The 25043-nt window shown below is 47.9% G+C and overlaps 1 protein-coding gene across 2 annotated transcripts in view; it reads right to left on the reverse strand.

The window, feature by feature from the left end:
* Positions 1 to 23657, reverse strand: part of UPF1 (UPF1 RNA helicase and ATPase) — a 46540-nt gene extending 22883 nt beyond the window's left edge. For both annotated transcript variants that reach the window (XM_066268869.1, XM_066268858.1), the window contains exons 1-4: positions 23134 to 23657; positions 4600 to 4742; positions 2233 to 2322; positions 90 to 257 (exon numbers count right to left, since the gene is read on the reverse strand). In XM_066268869.1, coding sequence (XP_066124966.1) covers positions 90 to 257; positions 2233 to 2322; positions 4600 to 4742; positions 23134 to 23364 — 632 coding nt within the window. In that variant the 5' untranslated portion in view covers positions 23365 to 23657. The remainder of the gene's footprint in view (positions 1 to 89; positions 258 to 2232; positions 2323 to 4599; positions 4743 to 23133) is intronic.
* Positions 23658 to 25043: the final 1386 nt, after the last annotated feature.

Here is a 25043-nt window from a genome sequence, read left to right on the forward strand (position 1 = left end):
ACATCCTCACACCTAGCCAGTTGGCAGAAACCATTTTAAAAGTCCCACTGAGTCAGAACCAGCCCCCAGGGAAATTGGGGCATCCTCACCTGCACAACAGCACCACCACTGAGTCAGCCTTGGCAGGGATGAAGCCAAGAAGGAAGACATTGCGGCAGCCACAGTTGTAACACTCCAGTACCGTCTCCCCCAGGGGCCCATCCTTGTGCAGAGTCACCTCTTTGCATTTTGCCCTCACAAGGTGATTTACAATGTGGCTTAAAACAGGAAATGATAAATAGTTAACACCCAAAGTTTGGCTTTTCACCACTTCCAATTCTCAAGCCCCTGTTAAAAGTTCCGGTACCATTCACGGTCCATTAGCAAGGGCGGTCACACCTCATCCATCTGGCATCCCAGGAGACCAGGCAGCCCCTGAACTGGCTCCCCACTGAGTGTAAAAATCAACCCTCCTTGAACCACTTTTAAGGGAAACTTTCCTAACACGTTTTACATAGTTTCTGCCTTTTTCCCCCCCCTACAGTTCCTGCTTTCTTAAATCCAACTACTGGGCCTCACTGGATCTACAGCTGGGGCCCCAGCTGCTGCCCCTTTCCCAGCTCCTCTTGTTCCTTGTGGTTTCTCTGTTGCTTCTTCCAAAGTCACTTCTCTTGACCCCTGCGCTGGCTGCCAGGAGCAACAGCTCCTCTTAATGTGCTGCAGGCCAGGAAACTTGATAGACACCCATATTAGAAACCTGAGGATAGTAAAACCATATAGGATAGGGGGCTCAGGACTACTCTCAGAAATTACAAGGGAAGTGCCAGCAATGAAATCCTCTGAAACCCCACCAACTTGGCTTGGCCAGGACTCTGCTGTCATTCTCATTTCTGGGCTACAGCTCACCTAAACCAGGGCCTATGCCAAGCCAGCCTTGCTGAGGATCACAGGTGGCAGAAGCCCTGTCTCAGGCTCTCTGTAGCCCGGCTGTGGGTCTGTGGAACACTCCTTGTGGCAACCCTCTCATCACATCAGAAAACCCCTCCTCTAAGGTTAGGCTCAGATATCAACATTTTATAACCCTGTCTGGCCCCACAAAGCCCATCATCAGATCATCTAACCAACCACTGCAGCTCTTGGCACCCTCTTCCCAAAGTCCCCCACTCTTCTCTAGAGCCACTACCACTTGGCATGTTACCAGAACCAGCAGTTTTCTCTTGCACTTCTGTGCCTACCTCACCTCACTACACGCAATAGGCCACCCATCAGTTTTCACTCAAGCCTTGCAAAGAACATGTGATGCTGGTTGACTGAGCCTGTTTTCTCTTAGACACCTTAAAGATGCTTTTCCTTTAAAGTCTTTTAAACACCAGCCCATTTCCTGCCTTGCTCAGAACTCTACAATTAGCATCCTAACTCCAAGATGACCCAAGACCTGATCTGTGTCCTTAGGTAGCATGATGGTAAGGCCTAGCCCATGGCTACTGAAGGCACAGGAAGGGCGGGTGAGGACTCCTGTACACATAAACCTTCCTGTGGATTTTTGCCGCTTCTCCAAAACATGAACTTCAGAAGATGCCTCTTCCCTGCTGAAGACCTGGAGCCCTGTCCACTGAGATGCTACTCTGCTTGTGGCAGCAGTGAGCTAGAGGTGGGGGCCGAGGAGTTCTAGCACTGGAGCTAAACAGAAGACTCTCCCTAGGATCCAAGCACTACACTGCTCTCACCCCAACACTGAACTCAAGTACAAGCCAAGTCCCAATTGCTGCTGATCAGGAGGGAGCCCAGAGCCACCACTGGTTAGATGGAACTTGATTTAATCTGATGATTCAGGATCTGGCCTGTGTTAGCCTGTGAACTACTCGATGAGCTCAGGCCTGAGGGAGCCTTCTCAGGAAGCATCTCCCATGGATGCCCATTACTGTCTTGAGAACATCCTCCCCAAGCACCCTATAATGAAGATGAATGGGCCTGCCAGGATCTCATCTTGCAGAGAAATATAAATACAAACTGGGAATGAGAATTAAGCCAACCATGCTGGCATAATAAAAAGAACCAGAGAATAAATTAAGGGTAAATACATTAAGGCATTCACACACCACCATCTGTTTCAAGTTAAACCCGTCACAGAGGAGGAAAAAACCCAGGTTTGTTAGCGTGATTTTATACTGTACTTCACTTCAGCATTTCCATAATTTACACACAAATCTGAGCACAGCCTGATTAAACACACATGCATGGCCTGATACCTACCTGCCAGAAGTATTTCCACGTCCGTTACAGAACCACTTCTTGCTAGTATTACAGTAAACCACGCATGCAGGATCATGTATTCCGCAGTAACTAAAAAAGTCAAATTGTGAACAGTTAAAGTTGGAAGGCTGCTCTGGTTTTAATTTGGCAGAATGTAAAATTCTTTCCTCTTACAACATTTTTAAGTTTTTCATTAAACACATACTCAAACCCAATGATCCCACTAACAAAATTCGATCAGTTAACTATTGAGGATTCCTGGCCCTGTGAATGCAGGAAGAAGTTGGTGTGCTATCGAAACCCTCAGAGATACCCCAGAAAGCAGCAAAGCCCCTTCTAAGTGAGGTCAAGCTCTGTGCAAGGCACCAAGTGAGCCCAACACCTTCAGGGCGACTCAGTCATCCTCATGGCCTTAAATTTCAGGAACGTGACTTAAAAGCAAGGAAACCAGTGTCCATGTGTAGCTCTGGGCACACAGAAGGTGAGCTGTGACTACGCTTCATTCACACTCCGGCAGAGGGCACCATGCTCCCAGAAACACTCAGCTGAGACACAGTAGCAGAGGGTCCTTGGTGCAAATACAGCTCAGCTCAAAAGAACACCAGGAGAGTCCACCATCCCCTCCCACAATCCTGGCATGTTTTTTCTGAAAGTTGACACACTAAAAACAAGAACACTGGATCTCCACCGAGTTTTGTATGGCTGTGAAGCAAAGACTCAGCCTTAAACCAGAATGTGCTTGACCCCAATATCCCACACATGGGGACAACCAGGAGGGCCAGGGTTGTACAGACCACCTGCAGCTTCACCAGGACTAGTACCTGCATACATGACAGAAACACAAATACATCACTCATTCACAGGCAAAAATATGTAAAAGAGAGTGAACAAAGAGCCAAAATAAAGTAAAAAAACTCTGTGAGGGGGGTAAGTAAAGGTGGAGGGGAAGAGGCACATTTTCTCCCTTGGTAGGCAGACTCCAAGGGCGGCAGGCCCAAGGGATGGAAAGGGCTGAGTAGAAGCCCAGGCCCAAAGCTGCCCCAACTGGCTGAGTCCCCTGAGCAAGATCATTTCACCTCTTTTGGTATCAATTTCCTCTTGTGTGTAACAAAAAGGCAAGAATAAGTCCAAATCTAAGGGATGGGTCCTGCTCCAGATAAAAATTCCAAATTTGGTCAACATTCAGGTCTACCCACTGACTATTTGCTCCAACTTTCCAGGAATCTTGAACACACAGATACTTTAAAGAATCTGGCAACAGTGCCTGACCAGGCAGTGGCGCAGTGGATAGAGTATCAGACTGGGATGCGGAAGACCCAGGTTCGAGACCCCGAGGTCGCCAGGTTGAGCACAGGCCCATCTCCTTTGAGTAAAGCTCACCAGCTTGAACCCAAGGTCGCTGGCTTGAGCAAGGGGTTACTCGGCCTGCTGAAGGCCCATGGTCAAGGCACATATGAGAAAGCAGTCAATGAACAACGAACAACTAAAGTGTCGCAATGAAAAACTGATGATTGATGCTTCTCATCTCTCTGTTCCTGTCTGTCTGTCCCTATCTATCCCTCTCTCTGACTCTCTCTCTGTCCCTGTCCCTATAAAAAAATAAAATTAAAATAAAATAGCCTGACCAGGTGGTGGCGCAGTGGATAGAGCGTCGGACTGGGATGCGGAAGGACCCAGGTTTGAGACCCCGAGGTCGCCAGCTTGAGCGCGGGCTCATCTGGCTTGAGCAAAGAGCTCACCAGCTTGGACCCAAGGTCGCTGGCTCCAACAGGGGGTTATTCGGTCTGCTGAAGGCCCACGGTCAAGGCACATGTGAGAAAGCAATCAATGAACAACTAAGAAGTCGCAACGTGCAACGAGAAACTGATGATTGATGCTTCTCATCTCTCTCGTTCCTGTCTGTCTGTCCCTGTCTATTTCTGCCTCTGTAAAAAAATTAAAAAAAAAAAAAATTAATAAAATAAAATAAAAAAAGAATCTGACAATACCCTATCCATAAGAGAAATCTTGGTGGCTGTATTTATCTTATAAACCCAAATGCTTACCCAATGGGAAGAGGTATTTCTGATGAGTGAGTGGAGCAAGTACCAGAAACAGGCTAGGGCCTGACGAAGGCAGAGAGGGAATAGGGCCTGATGAAGGCAGAGAGGGAAACCTTTCCCTACCTGCTGGAAGAATGAGTGACAGAGGGTGCTAAGCCCACCCTCCTGCCTAGGAACATGCGTACACAGGCCTGAATAACCTCCTTATTTCCAAGGACAATTTGATCAAGCATCACAGACCTTGGTCTTAAGAGTGATCTCTGTGAAACCAGCAGACACATTTGGAATGTGAAGACTCTGGGACACCCATGTTATTGGCGCTCACCTGCAGGCATGTACTGGTAGGTCCTTTGTGTAATAGGTATCCTCTTCATCTTCTTCAAAGTTCAACTCAGCCAGTAATTGGCTGGTCTTGGCCACGCTGTCATCCACAGCCCCATTCTGCAGGATGCCTTCAGGTCCTCCAACCTATGGCAGAACAGCAGCGTCACCATGTAAGCCTATATGGCCTCCAGGCCTCTGGCCTATGGCTTCTCCCCAAGTGAGCAGCCATGGAGACCCTTGTGTGAAGTGCTGGCCTGCTCTCCACTTTTGAGACAATTCAGCCTCTTTGGCTTTGACTTTTCACACTCTCTCCTTCCATATCAAATTTACCCAGACCAAAGCATGGCAGTCACTGGTGGCCTACGTTATCTGCCCTGAGTCCTAAGCAGCCAGATCCAACCCCCATGGAGTCACAACCACAACCAGGATGCAGAGAAAACACTTCGTTCTCATCACTGAGGGCCACAAAAGCTGATTTTTTACAAACCAGTTCCAGTCCTCTCTGGCTGCAAAATGTCAGGCCAGAAGGCCTGGAATCCCACACAGTTAAGGCTCCTCTCAAAACCTAAGCACCAGAAGTCAAGACTGTGAACCCTGGAGACATAGGAGAGTAGTAATCTCCTCAGTCAACTGACTTCTTCCACTGCCAGTACCTTCCCTGCAAGGCAGCCCTTCTTGACTATGAATCAGAAATTGAGTATTAATTAGGATAACCTTCTGAATTCAGGCAATAATCTTACTAAATGTACTACCTTTTATGTTACAAGAGCAAAAACAAACAGGCAACTTTAAGTAACTAAACCATGAATTTCACAGGCACTTCTGCTGAGCTCACATATTCATTCAGGGGCACGCAGACTCAGCTCCCCCAGGAAAAAAGGAATCCTAACATCACCCACCAAGAACTACAGGTGGCAGTCAACAAGAGCACTGTGTAATAACAAAGTGTGAGGAGGAGTGCTGGGAACACCCCAGGGCAGACACCAGCCTTGTTGCATTGCAAAGCCCCTACCACCCAGAACCAGGGGACCAAAAACTAGAGCCAGCCCAGCCTGAGCCAACAGTGCCCACAGGGGCTTTCCCTATCCACACTCTGGCCAATCACTTGTTTGAGCCTAAGAACACCAATTCTCGTGAGAGGGCATTCTGGATATTTCAAAGGTACATTTGGGGAGTCAGGAAGTCAGCACCCTATTGTAGAAACACCTATGTCCGCAATGGTCTCAGCCCAGATCAAAACCCCATTGCAGAGTCAGCTACCACATTAATATGCTTTTTTCAAGAAGGCAACAACCAGGTTAATTACAAAAAGACTGTATGCTTTTTTTGAAGGAAAAAAAAATCAAAATCAACATTTAGATTTTAATGCAAAGAAAACTGCTATAAAATCATCGCAAGCACCTGTGAATCCCTTATCTCCATTTTTACTTTTTTTTTTTTAAGTGAGAGGAGGGGAGATAGAGAGACAGGCTCCCCACAGCACCCTGACTGGGATCCACCTGGCAACCCCCATCTGGGACCGATGCTTTAATGAGCCAAGCCATCCTCAGCACCCAGGGCTGATGCTCAAACCAATCCAGCCACTAGCTGCAAGAGGGGAAGAGGGAGAGAAGGGGGAAAGGAAGGGAAAGAGAAGCAGATGGTCACTTCTCCTGTGTGCCCTGAGTGGGAATCGAACCCAGGGCGTCCACAGGCCAGGCCAATGTTCTATCAACTGAGCCAACCAGCCAGGGCCTCCTGTTTTTGTTTTTTTATTTTTTAATTAATTAATTATTTTTTTACAGAGACAGAAAGTGAGTCAGAGAGAGGAATAGACAGGGACAGACAGACAGGAACGGAGAGAGATGAGAAGCATCAATCATTAGTTTTTCACTGTGCGTTGCAACACCTTAGTTGTTCATTGATTGCTTTCTCATATGTGCCTTGACCATGGGCCTTCAGCAGACTGAGTAACCCCCTACTGGAGCGAGGGCCCTTGGGTTCAAGCTGGTGGGATTTCTGCTCAAGCCAAATGAGCCCGCACTCCAGCTAGCGAGCTCAGGGTCTCGAACCTGGGTCCTCTGCATCCCAGTCCGACGCTCTATCCACTGCGCCACTGCCTGGTCAGGACAGGGCCTCCTGTTTTAAAAAAACTGTGGTAAAATACACATAATAGCCTGACCAGGCGGTGGTGCAGTGGATAGAGCATCAGACTGGGACACAAAGGACCAAGGTTCGAAACCCCGAGGCTGCTGCCTTGAGTGCGGGCTCATCTGGTTTGAGCAAGGCTCACCAGCTTGAGCCCAAGATCACTTGCTTGAGCAAGGGGTCACTTGGTCTGCTGTAGCCTCCAGGTGAAGGCACATATGAGGAAGCAATCAATGAACAACTAAGGTGCTGCAACAAAGAATTGATGCTTCTCATCTCTCTCCCTTCCTGTTTTTCCCTATCTGTCCCTCTCTCTGTCTCTGTCACTCTCTCTCTCTCTCTCTCTCACACACACACACACACAAAATACATATAATATAAAACATATTGTCTTAACCACTTTTTTCCCCAAAAACTTTTTATATATTGATTTTGGAGAGAGAAACATTGATTTGTTGTTCAACTTGTTGCTCAATCAATGCATCATTGATTGATTCTTGTATGTGTCCTGACTGGGTATTAAACCTGCAACCTTGGCATATCAGGATGATGCTCTAACCAACTGAACTACCCAGCCAGAGCCCATCTTAACCACTTTTAAGTATACAGTTTGGGGGCATTTAAGTAACCAATTCCCACCATCCATCTCCAGAACCTTCCATCTTCCCAAACTCTGTCTCCATTAGACACTAACTCCCCACTGGCTGCTGCCTGGCACCCACCATTCTGCTTTGTCTCCATGAACTTGACTCTTCTAGGAACCTCATTATCACACAGTATTTGTCCTTTGGTATCTGGCTTATTTCACTTAGCACAATGTCCTCAAGGTTCATCCATGTTGTAGCACAGGTCAGAATTTCCTTCCTTCCTTCCTTCCTTTTTTTTTTTTTTAAAGTGAGAGGAGGAGAGATAGTGAGACAGACTCCCACGTGTGTCCCAACCAGGATCCACCAGCAACCCCATCTAGGGCCGATGCCTAAATCAACCAAGCTATTTTCAGTGCCTGAGGCTGATGCACTAGGACCAACCAAGCCATTCTCAGTGCTTGGGGCAATGCTCAAACCAATCAAGCCATTGGCTGTTGGGGGGGGGGGGGAGAAAGGAAAAAGAGAAGGAGAAGGAGATGGTCACTTTTCCTGTGTGCCCTGACCAGGAACTGAACCTGGGACGTCCATACACCAGGCCAATGCCAGGGCCTCTTCTTCTTCTTTATTTTAAGATTTTATTTATTGATTTTAGAGATGGGATAAGGAGAGAGAAGGGAGGGGAGCAATAAGCATCAACTTGTAGGAGTTGCTTCTCATATGTGCCTCGACTACAAGCCTGGGGTTTCTTTTTTTTTTTTGTATTTTTTTCAGAAGCTGGAAATGGGGAGAGACAGTCAGACAGACTCCCGCATGCGCCCGACCGGGATCCACCCAGCACGCCCACCAGGGGGCAACGCTCTGCCCACCAGGGGGCAATGTCTGCTCCGGGGCGTCGCTCTGCCCCGACCAGAGCCACTCTAGCGCCTGGGGCAGAGGCCAAGGAACCATCCCCAGCGCCTGGGCCATCTTTGCTCCAATGGAGCCCTGGCTGCAGGAGGGGAAGAGAGAGACAGAGAGGAAGGAGGGGGGGTGGAGAAGCAAATGGGCGCCTCTCCTATGTGCCCTGGCCGGGAATCGAACCCAGGTCCCCCGCACGCCAGGCCGACGCTCTACCGCTGAGCCAACCGGCCAGGGCCCAAGCCTGGGGTTTCTAAGCAGCAACCTAACCATTCCAGGTCCACACTTTATCCACTATGCCACCATAGGTCAGGCAAGAATTTTCTTTCTTTTTAAGGCCAAATAATATTCCAGTAATAAATTTACCACATTTTGTTCAGCCATGTGTCGATGGACACTTGGGCTGCTTCCACCTTTTGGCTGCTGTGAACATAGGCATACAACCATCTCTTAAGAGACCATGCTTTCATTTCTTCATTTCTTTTGTATATACACCCAGAAGTGGAGTTTGTGGATCACATGGTCACTTCAGTTTAACTTTTTGAGGACTCACCAGACTGTTTTCCTCAGCAGCTGTACCATTTTTACATTCCCACCACAGTGCACAAGGGTTCCAACTTCTCCACATCCTTAACACTTGCTCTAATTTTAGTTTCAAAAATAAATAAATAAATAGCCTGACCAGGCGGTGACGCAACGGATAGAGCGCCAGACTGGGATGCCAAGGACCCAGGTTCGAGACCCCGAGGTTGCCAGTTTGAGCGTGAGCTCATCTCATTTTAGCAAAAAAGCTCACTAGCTTGGACCCAAGGTCGCTGGCTTGAACAAGGGGTTACTCGGTCTGCTGAAGGCCCGTGGTCAAGGTACATATGAGAAAGCAATCAATGAACTAAGGTGTCGCAATGAAAAACTGATGATTGATGCTTCTCATCTCTCTCCGTTCCTGCCTGTCTATCCCTCTCTCTGACTCTCTGTCTCTGTAAAAAAAAATAAAAAAAGTTTTAAATAAATAAATAAAAGGAAAAAAAAAAACAAGAACAGCCATCCTGATAGATGTGAGGTGGTATCTCATTGTGGTTTTGATTTTCATGTCCCTGATGGCTGAGAGTGAACATCCTTTCATGTGCTTTTTGGCCACTTGTATATCCTCTTTGGAGACATGTCTATTTAAGTCCTTTGCCCATTTTTTAATTTAACTGTTAAATTTTTTGTTGGTTATCACTTCAAAGAGTCACCTTTCTATCTGGCAATGCTTCTCCTGACACATGTAGTGACAATGCTGATATAAGGCTGCCAATAGGACTGGCACTGCTGTTCCTAGGCACATTTATGTTGGTTTTCTAAAAGTGTGTAGCCAGTTTATGGTACCTGAATTTCAATACATGGCAGTAAGGTTGAGAATATATATCATGCTGCAGGAGAGGGCTGAGAAGGTGGTCTAGAATGGGTTCAGCCTAGAAGCCAGCCACCCTCTTGGGCTCAGAATAGTATTTACTTTTTTTTTTTTTAAGGTGAGAGGAGGAAAAATAGTGGGCAGACTCCTGAATGCACCCAGGACCAGGATAGTGTATAGAGCTATTTTTAGCTACTTTTAGCACCTGAGGCCAATGCACTGGGACCAAACTATTCTCAGCGCCCAGGCCACAATGGAAACAATCGAGCCACTGGCTGCAGCAGAAAATGGGAGAGAAAGGGTGAGGGGGTGGGAGAGATAGGCAGATGGTTGCTTCTCCTGTGAGCCCTGACCAGGAATCAAACCTGGGACGTCCATACACTGAGCCGACACTCTATCCACTGAGCCAGGTCCGGTATTTACATTCTTAAACAACTGGACTACATACTTAATCAAAGCCTCAAATTTACTCCTTGTCTCACAAAGTCTCACAACTAACTCACAAAGGAGTCAATGTTTACTGACTCCTAGGTTAGAAAAACTCCTAAAATTATCAGGTTGTATAAACTTTTACATGTAAAGAAATATTCTAGGTGGTATCTGAATCTTTACCCTCTTGAAATACCAAAATAAGTACATGAAGTAAAAGAGGAAAAAAGCAGACCACCCAAGGGCTCTCCTCCTATCCACTTCTGCCTCACACTTTACCTCCCCTCACCAGGAAGATGAGGCACCTCAGGAGCATGTGAGCCTTATAAGGGAGCCTGACCAGACAAGACTGACTAAACCAATGTGGCAACCTTCTCTAAACCAATGTTTTCTAACCGCCTGTCCAAAGACCAGTACACCCAAAATTTCGTGCCAGTCTGAGAAAGTTAACCACCCTGATGTTGTATAATGATTACAGACCCAATGATTTTAGTTGAATTCTCTTGAGTTCTCTTATGTTCTGCCTTAGCAGCCCCCAAAATAATTCTCCTATTTTTACTGGTCCCCAAATGTAAAAATGTTGAAAACCACTGCTCTAAACCACTGACCCCTTCAGGCTTCATACGAGGCAGAAATCTTCCAATTTTAGTGTATGTGCTGCCGAAGCGAGCACACGAGGCAGAAATCTAAGTCCTCTCTCAGAACTCCAGGGAGAAATGGATCCAAGGTCAGGGGGACTTTCCTCACCTCCACAAAGCTGGGGAGAAGTACAGATTCCCTAAGGCCCAGGGACCTTGCAGCTGACTCACTGGGGAGTGTGGTGTGCCCCCCACTTGTGTGCTTGTTTGCACACATGCATGTGCATACACTTCTAGCTCCCGCTAGGCCTCACTCCTGCCCAGCTGTGATCTAGCCACAACACAAACTGTCCTCTAGAACTGTGTTAAGTTTCTCTCTTTACTTTCTGGAAAGTTTTTAAGATAACATTAACATCAAAAGTACACTTGACCTTAGAAACTGTCATTAAATGAGCTAAAGCATTTAGAGAGTATATATAGAATATAATAGAGTACCTGGCATAGAGAAGGCCTTCAATCCAGTCAGGTGACACAATGGGAGGAATGCAGGTGTCCTCGTCCTTAGCTGGCACAGGACTGAGGTCCTCCAAGGTGACTAACCCCTCATCTCCAGCCAGGAACCCTCGATCCTGCTGGGCTCAAGAGGGGCAGGGCCTCCCTGCACCCATGGGCTCCCAAAGCTTACATCCAGTGAGAAAAGTTTCACTGTGGGGAAAGTTTCTTCTCCACTTGTGCTCTGGACACTATCTGAAGTCCATATAAGAGCTGCAGAGCTGACAAAAGCCTACAGGGGTTTCTGCCAGAATGAGTTCCATACAACCCACTACAGAACTCAGATGGTGCACATCAGAACAGTAGGAAGAGAGGCCACTCCATCCCCACAGAGGAAAAGCAAGTACATTAAAAAATTACCCCTCAATGTGCTGGAAAGAACTTTTAGACCATAGCCTTTACTCCAAATTTCTAAGCATCGTACCACTCAATATGAAACAGATCTTTCTGTCTCTTAGTCTCTGAGTCAGCAGGCATCCTAGGGCCTTAGCAATCATTGTCCCTTGGCCTTTGCACAGCTGACTCTTGTTCCTTCAGGTCTCATCCACAGGACACCTCCCAGGGAGGCCTCCCCAGACCCAATCTGAGGGAACCCAGTGAGGCCACTATGCCTGTCCTGCTCCCTATGACCCCAACACCCAGAACTGACCCCACATAGGGCCTCACTGTATTGGTTAAGTAAATACATTTCATCCAAAACACAAAGGCTGAAAAGTGGCTCCTCATTTCTTCTTTTATTGCCAAGGATTAAAAATAAAAGAGGGAGTGGAAACTCACCCTTCCTTCCGGGTGGCCTGAGGCAGAGAGGAGCTACAGGGCCTCTGAGCAGGAAAAGGTAACAGAAAGTCCAGCCTCTCCAACTTCTGAAGAAGTTTCAAAATGAAATACCCATGTTCTTGGCCCGTGGATCCACCAGCCACTCACAATTCATCATGCCTGCTCTCTCCTCACACACTTTTATTTTCCTGACCCATTTCAAGTCATAAGCCCCAGTACAAGGACTTTCTCCCCATAATCCCCATACAGGCATACCTTTACTGCACTTTACAGATATTGCTTTTTTTTTTTACAATATGAAGGCAAAACATACCAGCAGCAAGAAGATTACTATTCACTGAGGGCTCCAATGATGGTTAGCATTATATAGCAATAAAATAATTTTAAATTGATATGTGCAGCCCTGGCTAGTTGGCTCAGTGGTAGAGGGTCAGCCCAGTGTGTGGATGTTCCAAGTTTGATTCCCAGTCAGTGCACACAGAAGTGACCATCTGCTTCTCTACTCTTCCCCTTCCTTTCCTGCGCTCTCTTTCTTCCCCTCCTATAGTCATGGCTTGATTGGTTCAAACACATCAGCCAGGGCACTGAGGATGGCTCAGTGGAGCCTCTGCCTCAGGTGCTAAAAATAGCTCGGTTGCAGCATGACCCCAGACGGGTATGATCATTCATTGGATCTTGAATTTAAACAACCATAAAGGACATTATTAGGACACTAGGAAAATGTGCCTGTGTGTATTAGATGGTATCAGTATTTTAACAATATGCTCCTGAGCGTGACACCTGTATAGGCATACCTTGGAAACACTGCAGGTACCATTCCAGACCACTACAATGAAGTCAGTCACACCAGTGTTTTGGTTTCCCAGTATGTATAAAAATTATGTTTTCAGTATACTGTATGTGCAGTAGTAGTGTATCTACATAAAAAGCAATACACATACCTGATTTTTTTCTTCTTTTCCATGTGAGAGGAGGGCAGATAGACTCCTTCATGCTCTCCTACCAGTATCCATCTGGCAACTCCCCTCTGGGGCTGATGCTCTGCCCATCTGGGGCCAGGAATCAAACCCGGGACTTCCGCACGCCAGGCTGACGTTCTACCACTGAGCCAACCGGCCAGGGCCTGAGAGTTGACCATTTTCAATTTATAAAGAAAGCATGGGCCCTGGCCGGTTGGCTCAGCGGTAGAGCATCAGCCCAGCGTGTGGAAGTCCCGGGTTCAATTTCCAGTCAGGGCACACAGGAGAAGTGCCCACCTGCTTCTCCACCCTTCCCCTTCTCTTTCCTCTCTGTCTCTTTCTTCCCCTCCCACAGCCAAGGCTCCACTGGAGCAAAATTGACCCAGGTGCTGAGGATGGCTCCATGGCCACACCGGTGCTAGAATGGCTCCAACCGCAATGGAGCATCGCCCCCTGGTGGGCATGTAGGGTGGATCCCGGTTGGGTGCATGCGGGAGTCTGACTGCCTCCCTGCTTCTAACTTTGGAAAATTACAAAAAAATTAGAATAGAATAGAATAGATAAATAAAAGGTATGATCCCACCCAACAGCGAGCTAGGTTCTAAATAAAAAGTCCCACCCTCCTGCTCCTTACAGTGGACCACTGTTCTGGTCAGTATGCTGAACCTACCCCTGCAAGTCATTTCCATGCTCTGAGGATCCTGGACATATCCCTAGTCACCTTGGGCTGCCCCTGCCTGTCCAGCTCTGAGGTCAGTCACTCTCAAAGGAGCCTGAGGACTAGTGCTTAGGCTCCCAGACACCCTCAGGGGGAAGTCAGGGAGTGTCCAGTAGGCGGGACACATCACAGAACCATGACCCAACTGAAACCCAGCTTAGTGACATGTAGAGGAGGGCTGCCCTAGACAGCAGTACAGGTAGATATGACAATCACATTAACGCTGGACCCTGAAGGGGTCCAGACCAAGCAAAGGTGACACTTTCTGACCAGTGAAGAATCTGATTGTGGAGAAAGAAAGCTCCCCCCACACCCTGTATTAGATGATCCTGAAATACCGTTGGCGCTATTCATCTGACAACAGCAGTACAGCTAACAAAGGAGAGGTGCCTTTTCATGTCTCTAGAGATACAGACTAAATACTGTAGGTCATTGGTTGGGTATTACTAATTCTTATGGAGCAACCTCAGAAGGGAGGTGAAGTGACACTCTAAAACACTTCAGTGAAGAAAAACAAAAAAAGGGGAGAGGATAATCTTCACAGCTGCAAAATCAATGCAATGGATGGATAGGGTTTACCTACAAGTGAGACAATCTATAACAAACATTTTTACACAATACAAGTAGCCACCTGGAATCTGCGGAAGCTCTAGCAAATGTCTCCCACCCAAGGTAAGGAAAGCCACCTCTCCAGGCTCAATGTTATCCCTGGCAGCTGAGCTCTATCTACAAGGAGCTGAAGTAGACAGGCAGGTCCCATCTTCAGTGGTGACAAAGGGCTCACAGAGCTCAGCAGGCAGCCTACGTCTGCTGCAGGTCTAGAAGCCTCCTGGCAACAGTCCACAGAGTTCCTGAGAAGCCTGGCTTAGTTGTCTAGCTTGCAAGCTGCTACTGGACCAACACATAAAAAGGCACAGGACCCTTTGCCAACCAAAGGTCCACTCGGCCTCCCATGTTTACCAGAGATAGTAGCATTTTGCTTTTAAGGAAAGCTCTTCTGGCAAGATGAGTTCAAGGACCCCTCATAAGACCTGGAGACTCGGGTGGACTCACTGCCTCCTCAGCACCTTCCAAGGACACACTCTGTAGAGCCCCACTGAACACAACTGGGCATCATGGCTCTATTCAGCAGGATGGACTGTCCAATACCACCACAGTGACCACCACAGCTGCCCAGAATCTGCCCCTTCTAGTCTCCATGCTTGTCACTCTGGTAGGGCCATTCTCTCCAGCAAGGCCTCTCATCCACCTCAGGTGGGGCCTCCAAGGATACGCTGACCAGCACCGCCCCCACTCATAACTACAATCCAAGGGGAACACTGTCTCAGCCCTGGGATCCTGGGCCCTGATTCAAAAACAGACAGAAAGTCGTGTCTGCACTAGACATAACTCCTTGTGAGGACTCAGGGGAAATGGAGTGTCCAATGCAGGACACCCAGCAGGAGGACCGACCACTGCAGAAGCCTGGTGCTGAATCACCTGAGTGCATCCAACCACAGCGCCACCCTGATTGAACTCTCCTGGCCTAGGTCATACTTTGCTAAGCCTCCAGCCATCTGACTAAGGACTCTTCCTCTCAAGTGCAGTCACAGCACCCCTCAGCAGCTCTATGAGGCTCCATATCCAGTCCAAACCCTTTGTGATGGCAAATCAGCCCTCACCCACACCCACTCTTCCTCCATGCCAAGCCCCAGGCAGTGCTCCATATCCACAATTCTGCCCAGTGGGCAGCACCTTCCTGAACCATTCTCAAAGGCTCTTCCTTTGCAGGACCACTCCCTTTTCTGAGCCCTGACCATCCCTAAAGTCAACCACAATCTGGGAAAAACCTGTCATTTCTAACAAAGCAGCTGCAGTTGCTGCTATGAGGACAGGAGTTAGAACCAAGCTGAAAGGCTAGCCTGATGGCCTGCACAGAGGAGACAGAAGTAAATATGAACAGACCTAAAAGGGCTTCCAGGCCTCACCCTGCCTCTGAACCCCAGTGCAGGGTTCAGCATATCCCCTCACATAGGATGGGGAGTAGCTAAGCATGGATTTCCCTATCTTACTGCTGTTGAACAAACACTAAACACTACAAAGATTAGCAAGAGCAAAAATGGAAGAAGAAAGGAAAGGTGGCTTAAAGGAGAAATCAAAGGCAGCAAGTGACTACGGTGATGGTCAGAGAGCCCTGCAAATTTATTAGAAAAACACTGACACAAGAAGGCTCTACAGTGTGAGAAGAGATGAAGCTACTGGAACGATGTCTTTTTCTGGTACGTGGGAGCTAAACTGAGAGCGAACTTTAGTTTTTTGTTACTACTGATACTGTATTGGCATTAACTTTTCCCCTAATCTTCCTAAATCTGGGTGAAGAAATGGGTAAATTGAGTAAGAAATCATTTCAGTTATTCACGAAACTGACACAAAACCTCCCTTTGTTCTAATTGCTGATGGAGTTCTTACCATCTGGAAACAAACCTGGGAAATCCAACAACAGGAAAGTGATGGATGAACACTTGCAGGAGCTCCTGCAAGATTACCAGTGTCTTATCTCTGATTTTGTCAAGGCATGCTTTTATCAGAACTGAACTGCATATTCACAAAACCAGATGGAAAAAATCCTACTCCAATTCTAAACTCATCACCTTTAGGGACCCCTGGACTGTATCAAATTCACTCCTTCTCATAAGCTTCGAGCTAGTAAGCAGAAGAGGATCTGTTCTCCTGATGGTCAAGGATATGATGGGACAGTCTGCCAGGAACTCTGAAGGTGGCAGGATTATGGTTTGGAAGACTCCAGTACATAACAACTCTTTAGCCAAGTCATCTTCCCACTTGAAAATGGAAATGAAGCTCAAGTTTATGTACTCAGGACTACAACTGAGAAAAAGCCTTTGTGTATCTGGTCACCTGTTTACAGCAACTGGGTTGTTTCCAGTTTGTAGCTCTTATGAGCTCTTTATGAGTCTGCTGTAACACTGAGCAGCCCCACATTTGGGCAACTAACTACCTTGTTTCTCTGCTGGGCCACAGAGCTGTGTGTAACCATCCCACCAGCAAGGCAAGTGGTATTCCCAGCATTTTTTTTAAATGAGTGGGCAGTAATATTTCCACGTGGTTTTTACCTTACACTGAAATACAACTGGCCCTGGCCGGTTAGCTCAGTCAGTTATAAACATTATCTTGAAATGACAAAGGTTACATCACGCATTGGATCTCCGGTCAGTGCACACACGGAAAGCACTACCAGTGAATGTTCGACTGAATAGTACAACAAAATGGATGCTTCCCCTCCCCCTCCCTCCCTTCCTCTATCTTTTATCTTTTTTTTTTTTTTTTTGCAGGGTGGGGGGTAAACCAGGGACAGATAGGAGGGAGAGAGGTAAGAAGCATCAACTAACAGTTGCAGCACCTTAGTTGTTCATTGATTGCTTTCTCATATGTGCCTTGATGGGGCGGGAGGTCCAGCTGAGTCAGTGACCCCTTGTTCAAGCCAGTGACCTTTGGGCTCAAGCCAGCAACCATGGGATCATGTCTATGATTCCACGTTCAAGCCAGAGGCTTAAGCCAGATGAGCCCACGCTCAAACCAGTGACCTTGGGGTTTCAAATCTGGGTCTTCAGCATCCCAGGCCAACGCTCTAACCACTGCACCATCACCTGGTCAGGCATCTCTCTTGGGGGGAAAAAAAAAAGCCCTGATCGGGTATCTCGTTTGGTTGGAGCATCATCCCTGAGCATGAGGTTGCGGGTTTGATTCCCTGGTCAGGGTACATACAGAAGCATCTCAATGTTTCTCACTATCTCTCTCTCTCTCAAAAAAAAATACAACTGACACACAATAAATGGCATGTTTAAAGTGTATAATTTTATAAACTGACACACGTCAATGCATGCCAACAACCACAATCCAAGCAATTAACGCATTTACTAGGCTCAAATCCTTTGGTGTTCTTTGTCATCCCTACCTTTCTTTCCTCCCCTCCCCCAACCACAGACCTGTTTTCTACTATTCACAGTTAGCCAGCACTTTCTAGAGCTTTATAATGAATGGACTCATCAAGTATATACAGACAGTTCCTGACTTACAATTTTTTGACTTTACAATGGTGAGAAAGCATCCATGCTGTTGCATATATCAACAGTTCATTCCCCCCACCACCTACCCCCGTTGAGTGGTATCCCAACTCTTAGATTTTCACCAGAATTTCAATGTTTGGAGGAAACAAAATCATAGCAACAATCAAGAAGAAATAGTCCAACAACTAGACAGACCAGAAGGGTTGTAACATCAGTTATTAAACCTTTTTTTTTATTTTTGAAAGAGAAACAGATATAGACAGGAAGGGAGAGAGATGAGAAGCATCAATTCATAGTTGTGAAACTTCAGTTGTTCACTGATTTTCATACGTGCCTTGAGGCGGGGAGGGTGTCTAGCTGAGCCAGTGACCCCTTGCCAGCAATCTTGGGCTCAAGCCAGCAACCATGGGGTCATGTCTATGATCCCTCACTCAAGCCAGCAATCCAACACTCAAGTTGGTGAGCTGGTGCTCAAGCCAGCAACCTTGGGGTTTTGAACCTGGTTCCTCAGCATCTCAAGTCAATGCTCTATCCACTGCACCACCACCTGGCCAGGTCTATTAGGACTTCTGAATTTACCTTTCAGTCTTTTGGAAATGGGGGAAGAAACCAAGAAAGGATCAGCTACTCAAAAGAAAACTGCTGTAAGGACACTTGGCAAGACTATTTCTGCACTTTTCATCCCAGGATCTTGAAGTATTTGAAAAATATCAGTTTAGCCTGACCTGTGGTGGCGCAGTGGATAAAGCATCGACCTGGAAATGCTGAGGTCGCCGGTTCGAAACCCTGGGCTTGCCTAGTCAAGGCACACATGGGAGTTGATGCTTCCTCCTCCTCCTTCTCTCTCTCTCTCTCTCTCTCTTCTAAAATGAATAAATTAAAAAAAATATATCAGTTTCATTTCATAAACAAAAAAAATAAGTGTTATTTGAACCAACTCAAGAACTCAGCAAGAGTCACACCCACCTACCATTCTCCCACCCTGGCCAGCAAAGACTTTCAGCCTCTAAAAAAACTTTCAGATAAAACCAACTGTTTTCCTGGCTGGATAGCTCAGTTGGTTAGAGCATTGTCCCAAAACACAGAGGTTGCTGGTTCAATCCCCAGTCAGGGATCATACAGGAACAGATGTTTCTGTCTCTTTCCTGCTTTCTTCCTCCTGCTCTCTCTAAAATCAAGAAAATAAACATTTAAAAACAAAAACAAAAACAAGAACAATTCTGCAAGGCCCTGGCTGGGTAGGTCAATGGATCAAGCTGTCATCCTGGTGTGCTGAGGTCACAGGTTTGATCTCTGGTCAGGGCACACACAAGAACTAAATAAAACTAAGTGGAACAAGTTGACGTCCCCCCTCTCTCTCCCCTTCCCAAATCAATAGGGGAAAATAACCAATTACGCAAAACTGGCAGTTGGGACTGATGTCAAAAGTGGCTGCACATCGGAAAAGTCTGGCAGCTCTCCCCCAAAATTATATACAGTTACCACACAACCAGCAGTTTCACTGAAAACATATACCCACAAATAAACCTGTATACCAATGTTCAAAGAAGCACTATTCATTCATAATATATTGCTCACAAAAATTAGGGGATATTTTATTGCTTCATATTCATTTTGAAATATCCCCTAATTTATGTGAGCAGCATAGGTAAAAGTGGAAACAACCCAAATGTCCACCAAAAGATATGTAGATAAACAAAATGTAAACTGTCCATACAAAAGTGGTAGCACAGCACTTGACAATCACTCATACAGTAAGATCAAATCAAAAGTTATTCAGGATGGGAGGTTTTCTGAATCTCTCTGGAAGCCTTAACATAGTTGGTTACACAAATAACTCCTGAGGACAAACAAGGTAAAGTCTTCCCAAATGCTGTAGGTAGCCAATACCACCAACTGACAGAGGAGATTACCAACTTTCCTGCCCCCAAGTTCAGGGCCTCCTCTTGTGACACAAAGGATATTACTTTCCTCCCCTAAATGCAAATCAAAAGTTAGGCTACAGGGGCATGCGTCATCAGGGCTAATTAAAAGGAAGGAAGGACAATCCCTTTTGATATCATCAGAACTCAAGTGAGCTCAAATACAAATGTTTAACTCTGATAGAGAGTTTTAATGCTTTTATTTTATATACCTTAGTGTTCAGGTGTAAGGAAATAAATCCATTATTTCAACTAAAAGGACATACCCTCATTTAATCGAAAACACAAGGAACAAAACCAGAAAAAGCTGCCCCAGGTCTACTATTTTGTATTGGCTACAGTTAAAAGGGTTTGTCATGAAACCATTATCTTCCACAACCCTGAGCTGCCACAGATTGTGGCACACTGCTCCACCAAGAGATCTTTTTTTATTATTATTATTTTTTTTTTTTTTGCATTTTTCTGAAGCTGGAAACAGGGAGAGACAGTCAGACAGACTCCCGCATGCGCCCGACCGGGATCCACCCGGCACGCCCACCATAGGGCAACGCTCTGCCCACCAGGGGGTGATGCTCTGCCCATCCTGGGCGTCGCCATGTTGCGACCAGAGCCACTCTAGCACCTGGGGCAGAGGCCACAGAGCCATCCCCAGCGCCCGGGCCATCTTTGCTCCAATGGAGCCTTGGCTGCGGGAGAGGAAGAGAGAGACAGAGAGGAAGCGCGGCGGAGGGGTGGAGAAGCAAATGGGCGCTTCTCCTGTGTGCCCTGGCCGGGAATCGAACCCGGGTCCTCCGCACGCTAGGCCGACGCTCTACCGCTGAGCCAACTGGCCAGGGCCTCCACCAAGAGATCTTTATCCTCAGCATTCCAGACTCGCTGAGCACAAGTTACACACAGCACTATCTGGTCCACTCATATATAAGTCCCGATTTCATGTTATGTTTAAAAGTAACAAAACTAAAACTGCTATGCCCCATTTTACAGCTGAGGAAACAGAGTTCTAGAGTCTGAGATTACAGGTCTGAGATTACACCTCCAGCAGCTCATTCTTCTCTCCAGGCAAACTCTCCCCTCTCTCATCCCTTCCTCCACTACATATAAACAAAACTGAAAAACATACATACTCACACACCTGTTCTCCCTGATGCCCCCCCAACCCATCAGGCTTCTATTTTTAAGGAATCTGGGGTTAGAATGAGTCAAATGTTTTCTGCTTCTATTAGGGGCTAAAAGAAAGTCCAAGTGGGTGGTCTACCCACAGGAGTGACTCAAACAACTACTCTAACCAGAATTCAAACCTCCATCTCCCAGGACAGAGTTTGAGCTCAGTCTCAGTCTGGCTATGGTGGGTGGCTACCCCAGCCCTAGCATGGGTCCTTGTGCCACGGGTCACCTGTGACAAGATGAGCCTTGTAACTCTTCCAGGGCTGAGAATGCAGAGAAATAACCTCAGGGAGGTGCCAGATACAGGGAAACCTGGTGAATGCAATCTGAGATCCATAGGATGACAGCTACATTCCCTGGGATCTCAGCCCAGAATCCTAGCCAGCCTCCTCTCCCACCTCTGGGTCAGGACCCAGCTCCAGGAAGTGTACGCCTGATATCTCAGAAGCCAAACTCAAATTTGAAATACCTGAATAGCTTTCGCTAAACGTTCTCATCATTAAAAAACAAAAGTTTCCAATGTGGTGGACCCATTTATATAAAAATCCACTATCGGCCTGACCAGGTGGTGGCGCAGTGGATAGAGCAGGAGTCCCCAAACTACGGCCCCCGCGGGCTGCATGTGGCCCCCTGAGGCCATTTATCCGGCCCCCACCGCACTTCAGGAAGGGGCACCTCTTTCATTGGTGGTCAGTGAGAGGAGCATAGTTCCCATTGAAATACTGGTCAGTTTGTTGATTTAAATTTACTTGTTCTTTATTTTAAATATTGTATTTGTTCCCATTTTTTTTACCTTAAAATAAGATATGTGCTGTGTGCATAGGGATTTGTTCATAGTTTTTTTTATAGTCCGGCCCTCCAACGGTCTGAGGGACAGTGAACTGGCCCCCTGTGTAAAAAGTTTGGGGACCCCTGGGATAGAGCATTGGACTGGGATGCGGAAGGACCCAGGTTCAAGACCCCGGGGTTGCCAGCTTGAGCGCGGGCTCATCTGGTTTGAGCAAAAAGCTCACTAGCATGGACCCAAGGTCACTGGCTCGAGTGGGGGTTACTCAGTCTGCTGAAGGCCCGCGGTCATGGCACATATGAGAAAGCAATCAATGAACAACTAAGAAGTCGCAATGCGCAACGAAAAACTGATGATTGATGCTTCTCATCTCTCTCTGTTCCTGTCTGTCTATCCCTCTATCTGACTCTGTCCCTGTAAAATAAAAATTTTAAAAATCCACTATCGTCTGACTAGGTGGTGGCGCATTGGATAGAGCGTCGGACTGGGATGCGGAAGACCCAGGTTCAAGACACCAAGGTCGCCAGCTTGAGCGCGGGCTCATCTGGTTTGAGCAAAAGCTCACCAGCTTGAACCCAAGGTCGCTGGCTGAGCAAGGGGTTACTTGGTCTGCTCAAGGCCCCCGGTCAAGGCACATATGAGAAAGCAATCAATGAACTAAGGTGTCACAATGAAAAACTGATGATTGATGCTTCTCATCTCTCTCCGTTCCTGTCTGTCCCTATCTATCCCTCTCTCAAACTCTCTGTCTCTGAAAAAAAAAAAAAATCCACTATCATTGCCCACTGGAGGAACAAACTCAAACCCAACTTTTTCAAGGCAGGGCTATGGAGTTATGTAACACATCGGTTTCAGCAACAGGCAATGCAAGAGGGAAAAACAAAATGCAACCTGCCTCTAGAATATCAATAGATGGCGAGTATGGGGATTCCCCATTGGAGGCAAAAATTCCGTTTCTGTTCCAGAAGTCTCCACTCTTCCCTCCCCATCCCCAGAGTCCCTGGGCCTGAGGAAATTTGATCAGGAGGCTGTGTGTGAATGAGAGTGCCCAGAGGGCTGCGACCACAGGTGGGAAGTGGGGCTTGGCTACGGTTCGACCGCAAGGGGGATCCGGACAGACCATCCTGGACCCAGGTGAAGAGGCACTCGGGGACCTGTAACTCCGATCTGGCCGGGGACGGACCTAAGGCAGGTCACTTCGGACATGCTAAGACGAACTGGGGCAGGTCACTTAAGACCTGGCTTGAGCTAGATCCAGACCAGACCTTAGAAGTACTCAAAGCAGATCACTCAGACGCAAACAGAGAAAGACCTGGAGCAGGTCTGCCCTGTGCCCAGAAGGCTAAGGGAACCGGAACAGTTACTCTGAACCAGGCCAGAGTGAGGGTCGCGAGACAGATTACATCGGACTCGGCCAGAGTGAGGGAACCAGAATAGGTTACTCCGGGGCTGGCCGGAATAGGGAGACGAAGCCGGGAGCCAGGACATGTTAACCCAGGCCCTGCCGGAATGGGGGACCTGGGGCAGGTCCCCGGACGCTGAGACCTGGCCTGGCTTCCGGCGCCGCCATGCGCCGCTCACCTGGGCGTCGAGCTGTCCGGCCGCAGCGCCCGCACCCGCGCCGACCGGGACACCCGGGACACCACCTCCGGGGGCCCCGGGGCCTCCGGGAGGCGTCTGCGTCTGGCTGGGGAGGGTGAAGTCGGTGAACTCGAATTCGGAGCCCTGTGTGTCGGCGCCGAGAAGCTCGGCCTCCTCGGTGTCCAAAAAGGTGAGCGTCTGTGAGCTGGGACCGTACGCCTCCACGCTCATGGTGCCGCTGTGTAGGGCCCGCAGGCCGGCTCCACACCGCACTCGAGCCCGCCGCCGCGCTGAGGCCTAGGCCGCAGGCCTTGGGGCGCAGCCGCCGCCTCGCCCGCGCCCCTAAACCGGACCGAAACGACCCCGCGGCGCGAGCCGGGCCAAGAGCCGCGCGCCGAGCCTTAGCGGCCGCCACCACCTGTGAGCCCCTCAGCGTCTCCGCTCTACTCGGAGCCGCCAGCCGCTCGCAAGCTCCGACAAGAACCGCCGCCGCCACTGCCGCCGCCGCCGTGCGCGTGCGCTAGCCTGACGTCAGCGCCGGCGCGCGCGCTCCTAGCCGACGCTTCCAACCGCGCCCGGACGCCCAAGGCTGAGCGAGTCCACGGACGCGCAGCACGCACGTCCGGGGGGCGGGGCTTTCAACTGCCATCGAGTGGGCCACACGAAACACGTAGTCCCGGCGGGCGGTCTGTGTATAGTGGTGTGCGTCTCTTGGGTTAGTTGAACGCTAATTGAACACCCAATTAAGGTGACGGTGCATCCCCATCGCTCAGAGACGCGCCTGGGTCTCAGTTTCCCTCTTGTAAACTCGGGGTTACTACACATAATAGGTGTTCAGTTGTGTATTTGTTGAATAAACGAATGGGGAGAACTCTCAGCACAGAGCCTGATGCCGGAGCTGCTATATACAAAGTGATTGGGACCACTTGCTCTGCGGTGAAATCCAGACCTAGCCACCTACCGGCTGTTTGACTTTATAGAAGTGACTTCATCTCTCTGAGCCTCCAGTTCCTGGGAAAGTGAAATAATAACCATTAAGATGGGATGAAGACTAGACTGACCAGGCGGTGGTGCATTAGATAGAGCATTGGACTGGGATGCTGAGGACCTAGGTTCGAACCCCGAGGTCTTGGCTTGAGCGCGGGGTTTCTGGCTTGATCACGGGATCATAGACATGAACCCAAGGTCGCTGGCTTCAGCAAGGGGTCACTTGCTCTGCTGGAGCCCCCGGTGAAGGCACAAATGAGAAAGCAATCAATCACTGAACAACTAAGGTGCTGCAATAAAGAACTGATGCTTTTCATCTCTCCCTTCCTGTCTGTCCCTGTCTCTGTCACAAAAAAGATGGAATGAAGAATAAATGAACTATTAGTCACTTCTTTAATATTTATAAAGTTCCACGTGGATAAGGGTTGACTTTGTTCATCACAGGATCTTCCCCATGCAGAGAATAATAACCACACACAGTAAAAGGTTGTCCAAGTTCAGCCACTGGTTTGAGCCTGAACCTCCTTAAATTCCGAGGTTCAGCTTCCTTTTTTGTAGAGTGTCTTGGAGAACCCCCTCACTTCCTTTCTGTCCCAAGATTCTGGGGCTCTACATACTTGAAGTCAGCTCACAGGGCTGGTTTGTTCCTGATCCTGCATGGTTCCTATTTTCCAGTATTCTTATCAGGACATGATAAGAGTTTCTTTTTTCTTCACAGCTTTTCTGGACTCCTGTGCACTGAAATGTTGGGATATGGAAAATAAATAATTAGGTCTGCCCTCTCCAGGAAGACACAAATTTTTTTTTAATTTTATTTATTCATTTTTAGAGAGGAGAGAGACAGAGAGGGAGAAAAAGGAGAGGAGCTGGAAGCATCAACTCCCATATGTGCCTTGACCAGGCAAGCCCAGGGTTTCAAACTG

The sequence above is a fragment of the Saccopteryx bilineata genome, chromosome 1 (genome assembly GCF_036850765.1).
Source record: "Saccopteryx bilineata isolate mSacBil1 chromosome 1, mSacBil1_pri_phased_curated, whole genome shotgun sequence".
NCBI lineage: Eukaryota > Metazoa > Chordata > Mammalia > Chiroptera > Emballonuridae > Saccopteryx > Saccopteryx bilineata.